This window comes from Felis catus, chromosome D1 (genome assembly GCF_018350175.1).
Source record: "Felis catus isolate Fca126 chromosome D1, F.catus_Fca126_mat1.0, whole genome shotgun sequence".
In the NCBI taxonomy this organism is placed as follows: Eukaryota; Metazoa; Chordata; class Mammalia; order Carnivora; family Felidae; genus Felis; species Felis catus.
The window spans coordinates 68,290,062-68,308,525 of record NC_058377.1 but is presented as its reverse complement, the minus strand read 5'-3'; the positions used below and the strand labels follow the sequence as shown (position 1 = coordinate 68,308,525).

General features: G+C 35.6%; 1 protein-coding gene across 2 annotated transcripts in view; it reads right to left on the bottom strand.

The window, feature by feature from the left end:
- The window catches only part of USP47 (ubiquitin specific peptidase 47), a 106,884-nt gene that overhangs the window by 66,834 nt on the left and 21,586 nt on the right, over positions 1–18,464 (bottom strand). Inside the window, exons 2-3 of one of the 2 annotated variants that reach the window (XM_006937103.5) lie at positions 6,256–6,315; positions 138–341 (exon numbers count right to left, since the gene is read on the bottom strand). In XM_006937103.5, the coding sequence (XP_006937165.1) occupies positions 138–341; positions 6,256–6,315 (264 nt within the window). The remainder of the gene's footprint in view (positions 1–137; positions 342–6,255; positions 6,316–18,464) is intronic. The other variant, XM_003993002.6, reaches the window with a different exon arrangement.

Here is an 18,464-nt window from a genome sequence, read left to right as displayed (position 1 = left end):
GCTCTTAAATTACTTATTACAGTTTTGCTTATGATATTAAAAAAGGTTCAGGATTTAATATACTCATTAATAACAATAACAATAATTACAGTATTATTAGCAGCTTAAGAGAACATGCTTTAAGTCTAGGGCTTTACCATATCAGCAGTATTGATTCCATTTCCCCACACTAAATCAAAGGTTCCATTTATGTAGCCTACTTTGTTGGCCACATCTTCAAACAGCTTCCTGAGTGGAGTAGAAGCTGGCAAATTTAAAGTGATCCGTTCATTCACTGTCTTTGAATTAGTAGTATCTTGTATTATACATAAAACTCTAGGTTCTTCAGCAGCATTTTCTATCTGAAATTAAAACAAACAAACATTGTTTATCTTTAAAGAAAAACAAAACAATTATAATTAGCCATATTTTCTATGATTAAATGTAAACATATCCCACAAAATATTATTTTCTCTAAGCTAGTATTACTGTTTTGTTATGTCTGAAATCCACTGTAATGGATATGTCAGACATATAAAGCACCTTATGTGTTTGTTTTGGAAAAACTAGGGTATATTTAAGAATCAACAGTCATTCTTGTGGATATTTGCTTTTGCCTTTTTAAGGCTGTAAATCAATGGTCAACAAGGTGTGAAGTCAGTATACTTGAGCAATTTTCATTTGAAAATAATAAAATATGATCCTTAAAAATGTGTCATTAGCACAGTTGAATCTAGCATTTATGGGTTTCCTAAAGAAACAGAAAGGGAACTGTGTAGAAATAAGTGTGAATTGTCTAAAATTGGAAAATCCCTAACTAGGGGGCACAGGCAACCAGGCATCCTGATCTTTGTGTTACTGTATCTGTACACCAGATGTCCAAAAGCCCCATTTATCAACGTGTTGGGAACTGACAAGCTTATGTAAACAGATCAGCCAGCAGAGGCAGGTAAAGAAAAGCAAGGGGGGAAAATTTTTCAATTACCAATGTAGAAGGAAGTTAGGGTCACAAATTTTTCTTCCTGCTTTTGCATCCAGTACATAACTCAGTAATTATCAAGACAAAAAGTTTTCTTTTTTAAATTTTTTTTTTCAACGTTTTATTTTATTTTTGGGACAGAGAGAGACAGAGCATGAACGGGGGAGGGGCAGAGAGAGAGGGAGACACAGAATCAGAAACAGGCTCCAGGCTCTGAGCCATCAGCCCAGAGCCCAACGCGGGGCTCGAACTCACGGACCGCGAGATCGTGACCTGGCTGAAGTCGGACGCTTAACCGACTGCGCCACCCAGGCGCCCCAAGACAAAAAGTTTTCAAAGGAGACATTCTCCAAGGAGCTCTGCCCTCCCTCTCAAGCTGTTGAAGGACACTGCTTTTCTTTTTCTTTCCACGGGGGTAGTAGGATGCATCAGATACTTTAATGTAAGAAGTTCTTTCTCTCCTTCTCCTATAATGCCAAACTCAGTGAATGGCACCATCATCTACCTGCTGCTGAAACTAGAGTTCTGAGCATCTTCCTCATCTCTTCCCTCTTCTTCACCTCACAAAATCACCAAACTTCTGTCAATTCTACCTTCGGAATATCTCTTGAGCCATCCTCCTTTCTCTTTATTCCTGTCTGCAGCAATCAAAATCTTATACCAAGATTATGGCAATAGCTTCATGAGAGGTTTAACTTTTTCTAATCTTATCTTCCTTCAATCCAGAATAGTATTTTAACATGCAAATCTGATTATGCAAATCTCTTGCTTCCCCTCAAAATCAAGTGCAGCAGTCACTTAACTGGGGTAAGTCTCACCATCCCCATAACAGGCTTTACAGAAATATGAACTCTACAACCGGTTATGTATACAATCATTTGTTTCTTTCCTTCTCTTTTACAACACTATCAACTCCAACCTTTTGTTACTTCTATATTACCCATTTTTAAACAATAATTATTGAATTACTGAATAGTACTGAAGACAGGATAGCCACAAGGTTTATCTGTTTGTTTGGTGGAGCAATATAATTATAATTTGTTTCTGGTATATACAGTTTTGGGTTTGCAAGAGATTATTTAAATTAAGGTTAATCCAAGTAGTTTAGAACAAAAATAAATTTCTATAAAATAAATATAATGTTTAAAGTAGTCATCTATTTTAAATAGACTATTTTACACATTGGCTAGCATATTTAGGCAAATCAAAATATTTAATTATAAATAATAATTCATTTAAAAATGAAAAAAGGAAAATACATTTCTATAAAATACACAGGATAACAAAAAAGAGCATTAATAATATGATTCTCAGAAAGGGGGGAAAAAGCCTTCCTCTACAAACATAAGGTGTCATATTAACACATGTAATGATTGCTTCACACCTTTTAATCCCAAACTGAGGAACATAAAGTGGGCCTTTTTAAACTCTAGTTTACAGTAAAAGAATTAACAATTCAAAATAACTTTCAAATATAAAAGATCCACTTTCATAGTTTCAAACAATATACTTCAGAAGTAGATTCAAGTTTTCCAACTATAAAATACCATGGGGCCAGATTTTAAAACCTCAGACAGACTAGAATTGATGGTCCTAGAAGATGACCCTACCAAAGAATTCAGAAATCCAAAGTGTTAGCATAATAGTATACACAAGAATAACGCGGCAACATCATATGGCCAGACCTTAGCTGTTCCTGCCTCTTCCCCTAAATATGTGAGCATAAGGTATAGGCGCTCTCTTTCCACTCCACTCCTCCTCCCTTTCCACTAAAAAATGTGGAGAAATTATCCCCAAAGGAATCTCATCTGAAGACTAATGTACTACAGTAAACACAAAATTTAATCTCATGTGTGCCTTTTATTCTTTTTAAGGACAATGGCTTTCTTTTCTGTGAACTGTATAAAAATAACTTTGCTCATTTTTTTTAATAGGAAGAGTATAAAGAAAAAAGTAAAATTCGTCTGTAACCCCATAACACACAGGTAACTATTAACATTTTGGAGTATATCCTTCCAAATATATTTGCCCACATACACATGCACACTTAAAAACACATACACTGGGTTAGAATATGTATGCTGTTTTGTAATTTCTTTCTTTACTAATAAATGCATCATGTAATCTTTTCATGTCAAACTTTTTCTAACCATTTTTAACAGTTGATAGTATTTTATTACATGGATTAATAATAATTTGTTCTATCAGTTCTTTGTTACTCACTCTTAGGTTAGACTTCATTACATCTTAGTAATAATTCTGTGATGAACATCTGCATATAACTGTGTGCTTTTCTATTTCCTTAAAATTCCTATAAGCAGAATTTCTGAGCTAACTACACCTTACTCTTGAATTCAATTCTAGAATAAGTGAAACAAACAAAAATCTCTGCTATTCTTTAAGGCTCTAAGCTAGCCACTTAAAAATCTTATTACTTCAGACTCTGCCTTCTGGCCTGTTATTTCTAATTTAATCTAACATATGGCTATCATCCATAGACTACATGTAAATGTTTCATAACACTATTGCCAACACTAATCATTCCCCTTACATCCCCCCAATCTGAGACCTGGTAAGAAAAAAAAATCATTTCTCAGTTCTCAGATATCATCAATAAAAGTGTAACAATAACTTTATAACAGTTTTTTAAGAAAAAAAAAACACACCTCTACATTGTTATATTAAACATGCAGATTTCCAAAACATTTAAATGTAAAAAGGTATATCTTGGAATTAGGAAAATAGGGTAGCTACCATTCTTGTTTTCTTTGGAGCTCTGCCCCTGATTGAGCCCATTTACACCCAAAGGAAAAAGCATTACCTTGAGGTAAATGAAAAACGGCTAGATTCTTTGCCACTCATTATCTTTTTCCCCTTCCCATGAATCTGAACTGGCCTTGTGACTATCTAGGACCAACAGAATGTGACAGAAGTGACACTGTGTGATTTAAGGCAGGACCTTAAAAAAAATTAGCAGCTTCTGCTTTTGCACCTCTTGGAACATCCCCTCTTATGAGTAACAACAACAACAACAACAACAACAACAAAATCCCACTTACCCTGGGACCACAATGCTATGAGGAAGCCCTACACAGAGAACACATGGCCACATCAGAGGAGCACTGGGGTGCCTAGTAACGGAGAAAAGCCTTCTTGGACATGCCATCCAAAGCCCAGCTAAATGCAGCCAAGGAATGATCCCAGATGATGCTACATAGACCAGAGAAACTGACCAGCTGAGCCCCAGATCCCATCCCACTGAATTGTGAATAAACTAGTTGTTGTTTTAAGCCACTAAGTTTTGCGGTAGGCTGTTCTACAGCCTTAGACAACAAAAATGTACTTAAACACATTGAAGCACAGCAAGCACTAGATACAAAGGATGTAGTGATGGTGGTGTTGGCATACCAGAGCAGGGAAGGTATCCATGTAAACACTAAATGCAACATTAAGGTAAGGCATCTAAGGATACATCATAATTTAGGAAAGAGAGCACAGTTTTTGAGTTAAAAGAGTTTTATGATGAATAAGAGAAAACAAGTGCAAAGTTTTAGAAAAGCCTAAAGCATGTTCCACTTGGGAAAATATTTCATGTGTCTTAGGTGAGCTATGAGATGGGCACAAAGTTCTCTACACAGAAAATCTAGACAGTTAGAAAAAAGATACAAAGTATAAAATTAAAACCACTTATTTTATGGACAACTCATAGCAATATTAGACTAGTGAGAATAAGGGAAAAGTCCACAGCAGTTACATTACGACTGTGCATGCTAACAGAGTATTTGGTCTGTGCCCGTCTGTGCTCACTGCAGAAACAAAGCTGGATTTCCTAACATACTCTGAAGAAAGAATTCTTGAAAAAACAAAGTAAAAAACAAATTTAAACCACAGTCTTATTTACAAAAGATAAATATTGGGATAAAAATACTGAAAACGTATTTTCTTCCAAAGATAAGCTCGCTGCTAGGGATATCCTGCAGAGGTCGACACAAGATTGTTCTGTCTGAGGGATCTCAGAGTCTGCCTGACAGCATGTTCACTTCTTAAATCAGGGCATCTCCTTTTCTTGGCATTCCTAATAGTTCTAAATTCAAATCTGAGTTCTCTGAAATTAACGCCATAATTTTTGTTTCATTAAAAAACACTTCCTAGGTGTTCCTTATTTTAAAAGCAAGGTGTATAATTGATAGCATATATTTGGAATGTATTAGCATGTAGAAAACTTAATATCAAACAAAACTCAGTTTCCAAGATGCAGATTTTTCTAAGAAACAAAATATAAAGAATTTTAAAACATTACAAAGGGACCTCTTGACCTCTAAATTTAATAATCAACCCATTTTCTCTCAAGACTTTCTTCTTTTCAATGTTATTACAAAGAATAACATTATGGTTGTAAACTCACACACACACAAAGTCCATTCTCCCTACTTCTTGGTACAGGAGCTGCTATGAGCTAAGAAATCAGGCCTTAGCACATTACCCTTCTGGGTACCCACAGTGAATACTGCCATAGATTAAAAAAGAGAACTGAGGGAATGAATATTTTTGCTGACTGAAACTTATTAAATTTATCAGCCTCATTCAGATACGCATTTTTACTTTAACAAGTGACAATTACTGGAGCAATGATGGAGGGCCGTAACTCACATTTAAAAAACTGTATTTTTAAGATGCTCCATCCATTCCATTCTACGACCTTCCCCCATCCTATCCCCCCTGCCCCCACCCAGTAAACTCCAATGTTATATGAGCTTTTCCTAAATGGTCTCTTGCCACAGACCATTTAGAGATTAAAGGAAGCACGTTGAAGAAAAAAAATTTTAGAGCTAAAGGACCCAGGAAAAATGAGGCATTAAGTAACGGTTAGAATGGGATGCAACATCACAGCAAAGTTTAGGTTTATAATGCAGTCAGCCTGTTAGGAAGGTAATAGTTTTACTTAATTATTCAAGTAAGATTTCTGGGTTTTGACTCTGTAAGTTATTAAATGATTCAATGCAGCACTACTAATATTTCAGAAAATGAAATATATCTGCATAAAAAACAGACAACAACCATACCTGAAACTCAAAACAAAGGGTTCCATAGTTTTTAGGTTTTCCCCCTGACTCACATGTTAAAAACAAGGTGCATATTCATTTAAGGTGACTTTCTTCTTATTAAAATCAGGTTGAAGTAAAATAAGCCAAACGAACATAAAGCTTAAGACATGCCTTGTTATTAAATAAAAATACCAACATGCTGTTACTTGTTCTGCTGATTATCATACTAAAGCAATTACATCAGCAGTCTACCTGTAAAAATTTCTTCTTCATTTCATCAAAGATATTTTGTCTGCATCTCCAAAACACATCCTATGGTATATAAGAACAAAATGAATTACAAATTATTTCCTTAAAATAAAAAGGTAAGACAGTGAAATTACAACAATTAAGCTAAAGACATTTTTGCAATCAAATCTGTATTAGAGTATTATACCACCTAGGATTTTATTCATAATTTACATTTCTAATTTTTACTTTAGGGCTCAATTACTCTTGTAAGGTTACTGAAAACCTGTGCTATAGTGGTAAAGATTAATATTAGCACGGAAAAAAGCCAACCACATTAACAAAGAGTGGTAGCTCCAGAATTAAGTGTAAATCAAATGTTCTAAGCCACATAATATTTTTTCCAGTTTTATTGAAATATAATTAACATCCAACACTGTAATAATTTAAAGTATACAACATAAAGATCTGATATGTGTATATATTGCAAAATGATTACTAACTTTAGCTAACATTTGTTTCACACATTGTTTTCCTCTTAGTGATGACAATTATAAGATCTACTCTCTTAGCAACTTTCAAATACAGTGCAGTATTGTTCACTATAGTCACCATGCTGTACGTAACATCCCCAATACTTACTTATCTTAGAACTGGAAGTGTGTGCATTTTGACCACCTTCACCTATTTTCTGTACCCTCTTCCTCTGGCAACCACCAATCTGCTTCCAGGAGTTCTATCTTTTAGATTTCACACATAAGTGAGATCAGACAGTATTTGTCTTTCTCTTCCTAAGTCACATAATATTTTGAGTCCATTAAAGAAACTTTACAGGGGAACCTAGAGATCCCTGATTTAGGTGATTTATAAATTTGGATTTTTAACATGATAAATATTCTTAAAGTAAAGCTGCTTATCACTACCACCTGTAGCTATTTTCTTTTAATATAAATCTTTTTCTTATTATGAGACAAGCTTATTTTTCCAATTAAGGAAACAGAAATATTCAAAAGAAAATAAAGATAACCTGTAATCAGGAGATAATTTCCTGAAAAATCTTGGTTTTACACCATTTCACACTTTTTTCTGTACAAATCTTGTTTTCCTCCACCTTCTTTAATTAATAAAGGTGCTTTTTATTACAGTAACCTGGATACTATTCCACATCAATGAAAACATTTTACATTATTTGCTTTTACAATAGAAATGTATTTCTATTATAATAGCAGTAAATAACCTTTTTAACGCGCAACCCTAAAATAACCCCTATAGTGGTGCCTGGGTGGCTCAGTGGGTTAAGCATCCAGCTTCAGCTCAAGTCATGATCTTAGGGTCTGTGAGTTTGAACCCTATATCTGGCTCTCTCCTGTCAGTGCAGAGCCCACTTCGTATCCTCTATCTCCCTCTTTCTCTGCCCCTCCCCACCCCACACTCATAAAAATAACATTTAAAAAATAAATCAATAAAATAACACCTATAACAATTATTAACATTCTGATATACATCCTATCAGATCCCTCTCCATTCTATGCATATATTATATAGACTGCTAATTATTAACCAAATAAGATCATTCTGTACACTATTATTTTAATTCTGTTCCTTGTCCCTCAATATTCAATTATCTTTCTGTGCGAAAACATGTAGTTTAAAACTACAGTGTTCCATTATATAAAAAACTATAATTTATTTAACTAATCTGCTATTAATGGGCATTTAGACACTTTCAAATTTTCACTACAGCTTTGCTTATGTATACACTATTCTTCCTAAACATAACTGCCCAAAGAATTACTAGATCAAAGGTTAGGTACTAATTTTTAGGATTTTGAAACACGGTGCCAAAAGGCTATCTCTTCCACAAATAAGAACTGCAACTATCTGTCAAACACTAGGTGTTGAGAAAACAGCAGGGAACAAAGCCCTTGTCCTCAGGGAGCTGCCATTTTACAGCAGGAACTCAACCGTAAACAAATCTAAGCAATCAGGTACCTGCCAACCTTAGAGTCTTTGCATTTCTGTCCATTCTACTTGGAATGCTCTTCCCCTCGACATCCTTACTTCCTTTGTGCAAATATAATTGTGGTGGCTTTAAAATACGTCCACAGATTCATGTCTCCTAGCAAGAATAGGAGTCTAATTCCAGTCCCCTTAATTATGGGTCAGCCTTAGTGACTTCTTGTAATACACAACATGACTTTCAAGGCTGGGGTAGAAAGGGCAATACGGCTTCCACCTGGCTCTCTCTCTCTCAGATGGTTGCCCTTGGAACACAGCCACTATGCTGTGTGGGAGCCAAGTAGCCACATAGAAAGGTCATGTGTAGATGTTCTAGCCACAGCCCAAATGAGATCCCAGCTGGCAACCAGCATCAACCACCATACATGTGAACACCAACATTCAGATGATTCCAGTCCTCAGCCTTTCAGCTGTCCCAGCTGATACCTAGCAAAGCATAAATGAGCTGTCCCAGCCCAGCCTTGCCTAAACTGCACACCCATGAGCAAAAGTCACTAAGTTTGGGGGCAGACTGTTATATAGCAAAAGAAAATCAGAATAGTCAATTTCTCAATCTGGTCTTTTTCTCATCTTCCTTTTATTTTTTTCTGTTCATATTTTATTTTGAGGAAGAGAGAGACAGAGAGCAGGGTAAAGGCAGACAGACAGGGTGAGAGAGAATCCCAAGCAGGCTCCATGCTGTCAGCACAGAGTCCACAAACCAGATCATGACCTGAGCCAAAATCAAGAGTCTGACTGACACTTAACCGACTAAGCGCTCCTTTCTCATTATCCTTTTAAAATTACAATTCTCTTGATAGTTGACATCTATCTCCCTTCCTTGCTTCAGGCTTCCCCAGAGTACTTCTGGCCATTTGATGTATTTGCATTATTTTACTTGTTTATTATCTATCTCCAAGAAACTTCCATTATGAACCAAGATGACATAGTAGGCTGGATTTACCTTCCCCATCTTAAACAACTAAAAACCTACACAAAATATATAGAGATAGAGTCCAGTAATTTCCCTGAGTTGAATAGATGAGGTGGGAGTTCAAGGGCGCCAATCTGGCTAAAATTTACAGGGCAGAATACTGAAGAAACGAAAGCTGTGGAAACAGCAAGCTCCAGAGATCTGTAGAGTGGTCCTCCATGAGTATTCAGCCGTACTCATCAGCATATGCATGTGAAGAAATAGCTGAGGCAGGGGAACAAACCACAGTAAAGTATCCCTGGCGCTCATTTCAGTTCCCACCAGCCAAAATGAAAAAAATATAATACACAAGGCATTAGATAAGAGTACTCAGAAGAATATTGTCTCAGTAGTGGGAGCAAATTAGGCTCAGACTTAGGCTTAAAAGCAAGCCTTAAAAATATCAAACTGTTAACAAGTAAATTAACTGCATTCAAAAACAAAGCTCAAAAACATTTATGGGAATAAAAAATACCCAGTACCCATCAAGGAATAATTCACAATGTCTGACATGCAATCAAACATAAATAGGCATGTAAAGAAGCAGGAAACTATGACTCATAGTGAGAAAAACCAACCCAGAAATGATACATATGATAGAATTAGGAGACAAGGGTGTAAAAAGTTTTTAATTATATTCTGTATTTCAAGAAGGGAGACTGGCTAGCTCAGTCTGGTAGAGCATGTGACCCTTGATCACAGGTTGTGAGTTCAAGCCCCACACTGGGGTGTACAGCTTACTTAAAATAAAATCTTCAATAAATAAATAAATAAATAAGTAAGTAAGTAAGTAAGTAAGTAGATGAGTATGTTAAGAAAAAACATGGAAGACATAAAGATCCAATTCAAATTTCTAGGGATGAAAAGTACAATATCTGAAATGAAATATATAATGGGTAGGATTAACAGATTAGGTACTATTGAATAAAAGATTAATAAACTTGAAGACATAACAATAGAAACTATCAAAAATAGGTCATATTTCATCCTTTTTATGGTTGCATATGTGTGTATACCCACATACACACACACACACCCCACATCTTCCTTATCAATTGACCTACTGACGGATATTTAGGTTGCTTCTATAGCTTGGCTACTGTAAATAATGCTGCAATAATCATAAGGGTGCACAAGGCACCCAGGAGGCTCAGTCAGCTGAACGTCTGACTTGAGCTTAGGTCATGATCTCACAGTTTATGGGTTCGGGCCCCACATCGGGCTTTGCACTGGCAGTGCAGAGCCTGCTTTGGATTCTCTCTCTCCTTCTCTCTCTGCCCCTCCCCCGCTTGCACTCACTCTCAAACATAAAAACATTTTTAAAAAATGTTTCGTTTTTTAATGATAGGAGTGCACATATCTTTTCAAATTAGTGTTTTTATTTTCTTTGGATAAATAAAGATGATACCGGGGGTGCCTGGGTGGCTCAGTCGGTTGAGCGTCTGACTTCGGCTCAGGCCATGATCTCACAGTCCATGAGTTCGAGCCCCATGTCGGGCTCTGTGCTGACAGCTCAGAGCCTGGAGATTCTGTGTCTCCCTCTCTCCCTGCCCCTCCCCTGTTCATGCTCTGTCTCTGTCTCAAAAATAAATAAAAACATTTTAATTAATAAATAAATAAATAAATAAATAAAGATGATACCATGCCATCTGAGACAACATGCATAAACCTAGAGGCTATGATGCTAAATGAAATAAGTCAGATTAAGAAAGACAAAGTGGAATCTTATAAAAATAAAAATAAATAGGCAAAAAGCAGAATCAGACCTAAAAATACAGAGAACAAACTGATGGCTGCCAGAGGACAGGAGGCGGGAGAGTGGGCAAAATGGGTGAAGGGGAGTTGGAGATATAGGTTCCCAGTTATGGAATGAGTAAATCATGAAAATTAAAGCACAGCATAAGGAATACAATGACATCGTATTAGCAACGTATGGGGACAGATGCTAAGCTACATTTAAGGTGATAAGGCATAATGTATAAATTTGTCAAAATCACTATGTTGTACACCTGAAACTAATGTAACACTGTGTGTCAACTATACTCAAATTAGGGGGAAAAAAGACACAGGAAAAAATACATACACACAAACAAGCAAACAACAGAAAGTGGAACAGAAACCATAAAGGCCAGAGGAAGCTGAACAGTATTTTTTTCTGGTGCTTACAGAAAATAACTGTTAACTCAGAAGCCTAAAACAAACAAATGAAAATGTCCTTTAGAAATGACCCAGAAATTGCCTTTGTAATCAATCAGAATTCAAGACATTCTTAGATAAAGGAAAACTAAAAGAATTTGTCTCCAGTAAAACTACTCTGAAGAAATGGATAAAGGAATTTCTCTAAACAAAAAGGAAATGATCAAAGAAAGAACCTTAGAACATCAGGAAGGAAGGAAGGAAGGAAGGAAGGAAGGAAGGAAGGAAGGAAGGAAGGAAGGAAGGAAGGAAGACAATATGAAAAAGAAGGTTAAATACAATACACTTTCATTCTCATGAGTTTTTATTAAATGTTTGACAATTGACATAAAAATGAAAAGACTACTTCATATGGTTATAAATGTATAGAGGAAATATCTGACACAATTATATTATAAACAAAGAATGGTAAAGGGACATAAAGGAATAATGATTCTGCATTTCAACTGGTAGGTTGGTATATATAAGATAATACCCAGAGGAATCAACAGAACACAACACAGATCCATACAAATATGCCCAACTGATTTCTGTCTAGATACAACAACTCAATGAAGGAATGAGTTTTTTCAACAAATGGTGCTGGAACTGGACATTAATATGCAGAAAAATAATAATCCTTAACCTAAGTATCTCACCATATACAAAAATTAACTGAATATGGATAATAAACTTAAATGAAAAATATAAAACTATAAAACTTTTAAGGGGAAAAAAAAAAAACAGGAGAAAATCTTCCAGGCTAATAAGACTAGGCAGAGTTCTCAGATGACATCAAAAGCATGGTCTATAAAAGGAAAAATTGATAAATTTCATCAAAATTGAAAAAGTTTATTTTATAAAAACCCTGTAAGGATGAAAAGACAAGCTACAGACTGAGAAGAAATATTTCAAACCACATAATCGACAAGAACTAATATCTACTCAGAATTCTAAACACCTGACCAAAAAAATCTAATTAGAACCTAAGCAAAAACATAAAACATTTCAACACAAGGCATAAACAGATGACAAATACACACATGAAAAGATGGCCAATATCACTAGCCATTAGGGAAATGCAAATTAAAATCATATTGAGATTACCACACACCTATCAGAATGGCTAAAATTAAAAATAGTGACGGGGCGCTGGGTGGCTCAGTCAGTTAAGCATTTGACTCTTGATTTTGGCTCAGGGCATGATCACAGGGTCTTGGGATCAAGCCCCACACTCAGCATGGAGCCTATTTGAGATTTTCTCTTTCTCTCTCTCTCTCTCTCTCTCTCTCTCTCTCTCTCTCTCCCCATCCCTCCCTCTGACCTTCTTCCCTACTGTCTCAAAAATATAAAATAAATTTAAATAAATGTAAATAAATTTTAAAAAGAAAGCCAAAACTATAAATCCTTTATAAAAAGTAATATTATTCTTAAAATCCTTGGATAGGAAAGAAAATTTTTTTTTATTTTTTTTAAAAAAATTTTTTTAACGTTTATTTTTATTTTTTTTGGGACAGAGAGGGACAGAGCATGAACGGGGGAGGGGCAGAGAGAAGGGGAGACACAGAATCGGAAGCAGCCTCCAGGCTCCGAGCCATCAGCCCAGAGCCCGACGCGGGGCTCGAACCCACGGACCGCGAGATCGCGACCTGGCTGAAGTCGGACGCTCAACCGACTGCGCCACCCAGGTGCCCCAGAAAATTTTTAAGTATATAAAAAAGAAAAAGACTAAGATCAGTTCAATCATGGACTTTTTGATTTCAAAAAATTAAAAGGATGAAAAAAAAAAGCAACAAATTGGGAAAGGACATTTACAACAAATGTAACTAACAAAAGACTGGTATCCCAGAATAATAATAAATTCCATAAATCAATACAGAAAAATAATTCAATAGAAAAATGGCCAAGACATGAACAGGAGATTCTCAGAAGCGAATGATTAGCTCACAAAGAAATTTTTGAATGCACAATATTATGAGTAAGCAAAAAAACCAAGCTACAAACCAAGAACTCTCACTCATGTTAGTGGGAATGTAAACTGATATAACCCTTCGAGAAAACAGTTTTGATATTACTTATAAATCTGAAAATATGTTTATCCTACAATCGATTAATCTCACCACCAGGAATATCTATCTATTATCTATCCATCCATCTTGCCATCCAGCCATCCATCATCTCCTAAAGGAACTCTTGCCCCAAGTAACAAGAGATGTGTACAGAAATGTTTACAGTACATTGCTCAAAATAGCACAAAACTATAAATATCCTAAGTGTGCTTCCATGATAAACTGTAGTATATTCATAGAACAGAAGACTATGTTACAGAGAAAATGAAGTGCTGTTATGTACATCAACATGAACGTATCTCAAAACAAAGCAGAAGAGCCAACTCATAGTAAAATATATGCCACAGACCAATAGACACAAAATAATTCCATTTACATAAAGCTCAAAAATATATAAACTAGCCATTTTATTGTTTACTGACACAGCATGTGGTGAAACAAAAACACACTTATCAAAAATTTAGAATGGTAGTAGAGGCAGGGACAGAACTGAGGAGGAGGGAGTTATAAGGATTTCAGTGGTACTGGTAATGTTTCATATCCTGAAAAAGATGCCCAAGTTATTATTCTTCTTTAAACTAAACTTAATATATTCATTTTTTTATATCCTATTCTTCATAATAAGATGATGTAAAAATGGGAACAAAACACAGATGACTAAGAGGTTAAATTAATGCACATCTTACTTATTTTTGATAGATTGATACATCAACAAATATGAAAGGTACAAAATATCTTGATTTCAGAAAAGCACACCTGACAAAAACATTGCTATGCATAAAATGATAAAAATGTGCCTTAACAATTATAACTTTTTTTTCCCAATGTTTATTTTCAAGAGAGAGAGAGAGAGAGAGAGAGAGAGAGAGAGAGAATATGAATGAGAACAAGAGGGGCAGAAAGAGAGGGAGACAGAGGATCTGAAGCAGACTCTGCGCTGACAGCAGACAGCCCGATGTGGGGCTCGAAATCATGAACCACAAGATCATGATCTGAGCTGAAGTCGGATGCTTAACTGACTGAGCCACCCAGGCGCCCCAACAATTACAACTCTTAACTGAAACCACAACTAAAAGATTATGTCAAAAGATTATCTATCTTCAGTCCTGTTTTATTTAGCACTTTAAGTAATCATCTAGACAAAGCCATGAAAAAGATGATCAAATTTAAGGAACATAAGGAATAGTTAATATAATAAACAGTATCAATTTCAAATCTGTCTCAATAGACATGACCAAAACAAAAATTTTAAATAGGAATAAAACCCATTATTTTTGTTCAAAAAATAAAATGGACATATGTGATAATCCACCAATCCTACCTTCAAGAATTCATCCAAGGTGGCACACCTGGGTGGCTCAGTTGGTTAAACGTCCAACTCTTGATTTCAGCTCAGGCCATGATCTCAAGATTCATGGGACTGAGCCCCACGTAGGGCTCTACACTAACAGGGCAGAGCCTGCTTAAGATTCTCTCTCTCTCTGCCCCACTCCTGCTCCTGCTCATACTCTCTCAAAATAAATAAAAGGTTAAAAAAAAATTCTTCCAAACGGTATTGTCAATGAATGTACAGACGTGAATGTAAAAAGATACTCAGCAAAACATTACTGTAAATGTAATAAGAACATACCAAAAGCTGTCTAATTCGCCAAAAAAGAAAATAATTTATAAGAAAATTATAATAAATAAACATAGTGGAATACCATGCAGTCTTTGAAAATAATGCTATATGAGATATACAGACAAGGGTAAATATCCAATATATTGCTAAGAAACAATGCTAGCCTTAAAACGTACTATAATACCATTTTTTTAAGAGTCTATATTGGAAAAGAGAGGGAAGGAAAAATTTCAGAATAAAAGAATCTCATCAAAGCATTAACAGTATTGTCTTTGAGGGGTAAAGCTAGAGGTGTTTTTTCCTTATGCTTTCTGACATTTCCAAATATTTAGCACTGTACATATACTTGTTTTTATAATTTATATGTAAATCATAAGAAATAAACTTGACAAATTTACTCAACTTATATATTAAGTAAAAAATTTTAAGTGTTAGCCTACTCCTACCCTCTCAAACACAAGAGAGAAAACACCTAACCGCTCAAACATGTACAATAAGAAAACAAAAGCAATTTACCTAGGCAACAGTACACATGGAAAAGATCTAGGGAGATTTCAAGAACTACACTCAGTGTGTACAACAACCAACATGATAGGTCTACAGAAAACAAACAATAAAAACTAGCACAATCAAGATCAGGTAACATTAACAGACAATATGCAGACTGTGCGCAATGTGAGGTTACTACATAAGAAAATAGTTAAAGAAACTAAGGATGTCTAAAATAACCGAAGGCTTATGATAATAAACTTCAACTACTAACTTCAACTAATATATATCTGGAAAAATAGAGGCCAAAAAAGGAAGGTTGGAAGCCTCTTACAAGGAAATTAAAAAGAAAATAGTATTCTAAAAGAATACTATTCTTTAAATACTATTAAATACTATTCTAAAAAAAAATGAATGTCACTTTATAGTCTCAAAATCACACATAACATTCTACACATTAAAATATCCAAAAGCTCCATTTCTGGGACAAGTGGGAGTAGATACACTCTCCCTATTCCACCTGCTAAATACAACTAAAAGCACTATGTATTAAACAAAGATAAGAAGATACTGAAAGGTGAAGAGGAAGCAGACCAGCTAGGGACCTCAGGACCCAAAGAATGAAGGTCATGATGGTTAATTCCCTGGATTTCTTTTTGTCTAATATATTCTGGTCTGAGTAAGCACAGACTGAAAAATGCCCAAGAATTGAATGCCTTTTTCCAGCTAAAGGATCAGAGGCAGTCTCACAAAACAGGAAACTTTTAGACACTAATCACACTACAGCCAAACACTGGAGGGATTGAGGTGGGGGAAAGTTGCTCTGCCTCCATTCCCATCATCAAGGTGCAAGAGATTTCCATTCTCATCTGGCTAAAACAAGGCACTCCCTTCCCTCCCACACCCTTCCACCAGAGTGGTGTTAAAGAAGACAAAGTAGGCAAGTGGGACTTCCATCACAGCCCAGTGGTAGAAGCACTTCCTCACTTGTATCAGTGGAAGCCTCATGGGAGGGCTAACAAAGTGTACCCCCTTGTCCCAGTCAAGCAGGTATCCACAGAAGTTTAAGGGGAACCTGAACTTCACCCCCAACCAGAAGTAACAAGGCACCACTCGCACCCAGGCTATAAAGGTGGGATGGGGAATCCGGACTTCTACTTCCACCTCTTGGTAATGAAGGAGAACCCCCTTTCACCTGTTGGCAGGATATCAGAGAAAATCTGTTAAAACAGAACATTTAAGTAACATTCAGAGCTTATAATGCAATACCCAAAACATTCAGGATAAAATGAAAAGTCACTTGTCATACCAAGAACCAGGAAAATCTCAACTTGAATGAGAAAAGACAATCAATAGATGCCAACACCAAGATGATGCAAATATTGGAATTATCTGACAAGGATTTTAAAGCAGCTGTGTAAAAATGTTCAGCATGAAACAAATGAAAAAAACAAAGTATCAGCAAAGAAATAGCAAATAAAATAACTAAAATTAAAACTCACTAGGTAGGCTCAATAGCAGAATGAAGGTGACAAGGGAAGGAATCAGTGACCCTGCAGATAAGAACAACAGACATTTTTATCTGAAAAATAAAGAAAAAAAGGACCAAAAAAATCATTCTCAATTATCTGTACAACCATAACAAAAGACCTAACTGACATTCATGTCATCCATGTCCTGGGAGGAAAGAAGAATGACAGTGTACATGAAAAACTATTTGAAGAAATAATGGCTGAAAACTTCCCAAATTTGGCAAGAGGCATAAGACTACATATTCAGGAAGCTGAGTGAATCCCAAACAGATTAAATCCAAAGTATTTCATGTAAACACATATCATAATCAAAATCCTTGAAAACTAGGGGTGCTCGGGTGGCTCAGTTGGTTAACCACCTGACTCTTGATTTCAGCTCAACTCATAATTTCACAGTTGTGAGAACTAGCCCTGCACTGGGTTCCATGCTGGGTGTGGGGTCTGCTTAAGATTCTATCTCTCCCTCTGACCCTCCCCCACTTAGGCATGCTCTCTCTTGCTCTGCCTCTCAAAAAAGAAAAAAAAAAATCCTTGAAAACTAAAGACAAAGAGAAAAAATTTGAAAACAGTGAGAAACAATACCTTATGTATATGGGCAAAACAATTCAAATGAAGATTTCTCATTAAAAATCACATAGATATTTTCCACAATATTTTCCATAGAGCTAAAAGAATTGTCAGCCTAGAATCCTATATTCAGTGAAAATATCCTTCAGGAATGAAGGGGAAATCAAGACATTTTCAAATGAAAGAAAACTAAAAGATTTGTTGCTAGCAGACCTACCCTAGAAGAATGGCTAAAGGAAGTTCTCTAAACAGAAATGGTAATAACACAAAGAAACCACTTCCTATTAAAAATGAAATATTATATTCTAGGATAATGTACAAATGCTGTTTTACAAAAGTAATTAGACATACTGTGCAAAACTGTATATAAAATAATTTGGAGTTGACTCAATGCGATGTTTGGGTTATTTCCACAAAGAGCTAGACATCATGAGCTCTTAGTCAAGTCCACAACTATGCTGCAAAGCAAAATACAACTTACATCATTTAAGCTTACAAGTTTTCTAAATATAGGACCTGCTGTGAGTGCTAAAATAGTCTAAAACAATAGTAAATAGTAAATAGTAAAAACAAATGCTGTAGGATTCCACTTACATTAGGTACCTAGAATAAACAAATTCAGACAGAAAGTAGAATGGTAGTTGCCAGACATTGAGAGGGTGGGTAGGGGAATGGGGAGTGATTGCTACTGGGTATAGTTCTGCAAGAAGAAAAGATATCTGAGGATGAATAATGGTGAGTAGCACAACAATGTAAATGTACTTAATGCTAACGAACTGTACACTTGAAACTGATTAAGTAAATTTTAT